General features: G+C 22.2%; 1 protein-coding gene across 1 annotated transcript; it reads right to left on the bottom strand.

Annotated features, from left to right (window-relative positions):
* Nucleotides 1-424: 424 nt before the first annotated feature.
* Nucleotides 425-2,110, bottom strand: Smp_108610 (hypothetical protein; the record flags this gene model as incomplete). Its single annotated transcript, XM_018797170.1, has 1 exon — nucleotides 425-2,110. One exon carries the CDS (start codon nucleotides 2,108-2,110, stop codon nucleotides 425-427), a length of 1,686 nt encoding a protein of 561 aa, XP_018652238.1.
* Between the last annotated feature and the right edge of the window lie 687 nt (nucleotides 2,111-2,797).

The following is a 2,797-nucleotide window of genomic DNA, read 5'->3' as shown; positions in this document are numbered from 1 at the left end:
CTTATTATAACTTTGATTAACTATTATTCCTTTTTTATTATTTCTTTTTCTTTCTTTTTCTTTTTTTTGCTATCATTACGATTATGATGATATAATGATAAATGATGATGATGATGGTGATGATGGTAGTTATGATGATGATGGCCCCAAGTTCTTCTTTTTCTTATTATAAATTTGATCATAATCAATAAATTTGATAAACTATTATCCATTTTATATTATTTCCTTTATTTTTTACTCTTTTTCTATCATTATCACAATGATAATTATATAATAATAAACGATAATTATGATAGTGATGATGGTAGTGATAATGATGATGGCCCCAAGTTTTTTTTTCTTTTTTCTTTTTTCCTTTTTCTTTTTTTACTTTTTCTATTATCATTACCATGGTAATTATATAATAATAATAATAAAAAATAATTTATATATATTTATTTAATTTATATCTTAACCATATAAATATAATAATAATTGGTATATTTAAACAGGCATCTAATATGAATATTAATGATGAATAATAATTTATTGATTTATTATAAATAATGGTAAATAATAAACTACCAATAAAATTAGATATAATTTCTAATATAGATATAATTGAAAAATATTTATTTAATTCATTATTATTATTATTATTGATTAATTTACTAATTATTGATTTTGTACAAGTGATAATAAAACATGCTGGTGAACCAATAATAGCACTTAAAAATATTAATAATTTATTATAATTCAATAAACCAATAATCAATAAACGTATCATTTCTGTAAATAAACCAATCAGAATTAAGGTGAAATCATTTAATAAACATTTTTTTTCTATTATTGGTAATAATATCATTAATTGTATAAACATTAATGTATAATAACATGTTATATAATAAGCATATAATTCTGTATTCCATAATAAGTTAGATTGATTTAATAAATATAATAAAATAATATCTTGTTCACCAGATTTACTAATTTGTTTAATGAATATAGTCATTAATATGAATAATAAATAAATATGTTTATTATTTGATTGTTTATTAAATAGAAATCGATAAGATGATTTAATAATCAATAAAGGTTTTAATAAATAAGCAATGATATTCTGATAATAGGTTTTATGTTCTTTGTATATAAATATATTTGTAAAGCTGGTTTCATTATTATTATTAGTAGTAGTATTAGTAGTAGTGGTAGCAGTAGTGATAGCAGTAGTGGTAGTAGTATTAGTAGTAGTAGTAGTATTAGTAGTAGTATCGTTATGGTTAAGATCTTTCTGTTTGACATGTGGTCTATCAAATTGATTTACAATGTCTTCTATTGAATATGACAAAGAATTTAATAAACATTTTTTAGAATTTTTTATTAAAATGAATAAAATTATCATCACCAATAAATTTCCAATGATTACAAATATAATCATTATAGAATAATTTAAAAATCGATAAAATATACCAAGTAATAATGAACCAAGTGCTAAACCAAAAAAATTTACACCTAATAAACGTCCAATCATATATGTACGTTTTTTTATAGTACTATTTTGTATTATATAACTATTAACACATAAACTAATTGCATTACTTTTTCCACATAATCCATATATTGTAGCACCAACTAATATGAATATTATTGAATCTGGTAACAATCTTAAATTTGGTAATAAACTAACTAGGAATAATCCACATGATAGAATAGATCCTAAACATGGGATTAACATAATATAATTTTGACTTATTCTATTCATTAATAAACCATATAATAAACATGTTAACATAGCTGGTATATTTGCTAAAAGACGATAAAGTAATAAATACCATCCAGAAAGTTTTTGTATATCAATTTGAATAGAATGTATATCAGATTGAACAGAATCATTCATGTTTCTTAAATGATTCATTCTATTCTGCTTTTGTAAATCATCGGTTACATTATCAATAGCTGAACTATTGATACTAACAGGATTATCATCACCGACAGTTTTATATTGTTTATAATCATGTATATGATATTGACATAATTGATAAAATGATCCATTCAATTGACTTATTAATCCTTTACATACATTTGTATAAATATAAATACGATTACCATATTGTAATAATGATTCTGCCATTTTATAGATTAAAAAACAAAATATGATAAGATTTATTGAAATTGTTTGCTGATGTTTTATCCAAAATGTTTTCATTTGGATTAAGTTGCTAGGGGGGGGGTTGTTTTTAAAGAAATGGGATAAATGATAAAACAATAGTCAAATAGGAAAAATGTTTATACACTCTAATATGTATGATGTAATCAGTTTTCACTATTTATAAATTTTCTCTTATTTACACACATCTATTGTAATTTATGTATATTCAATGGTAAATATTATGTCATTGAAAGAAGTACACATTTTGAATGATGCAATAAATAAATAGAATATTGTACACAAATTGTAAATAAATAAATAAACTTTCCCTAATTTCATTGGTGAATTATGTCAGCGACAACAGCAACAAGAACAAAAAGGTGCCCATCAATGAAAAGCTATTCATCATTATTTGTATCGAATTATGAAGTAAATACACTTGAAAATGTACATAATTCGTTAACTTGTTAATTCAATTATGATGGATCTTAATAGTGTAATTGAACATTGAACAAACATGAATAAAAAGTGTGAGTTTTCATCAAGTGATATCGATTGAGCTTGTGTTATGTAATTTTAAACACCAATTGCCTCAAAGTGCAATATTAAATGAAATGGAAATAAATTTGAAGAATGCTTTGAGTAACCAAATCGAGAAGAGACATCGGT

The sequence above is a fragment of the Schistosoma mansoni genome, chromosome 4 (assembly GCF_000237925.1).
Source record: "Schistosoma mansoni strain Puerto Rico chromosome 4, complete genome".
NCBI lineage: Eukaryota > Metazoa > Platyhelminthes > Trematoda > Strigeidida > Schistosomatidae > Schistosoma > Schistosoma mansoni.
The sequence above is the reverse complement of the archived record's forward strand: the minus strand, read 5'-3'. Positions and strand labels throughout refer to the sequence as shown.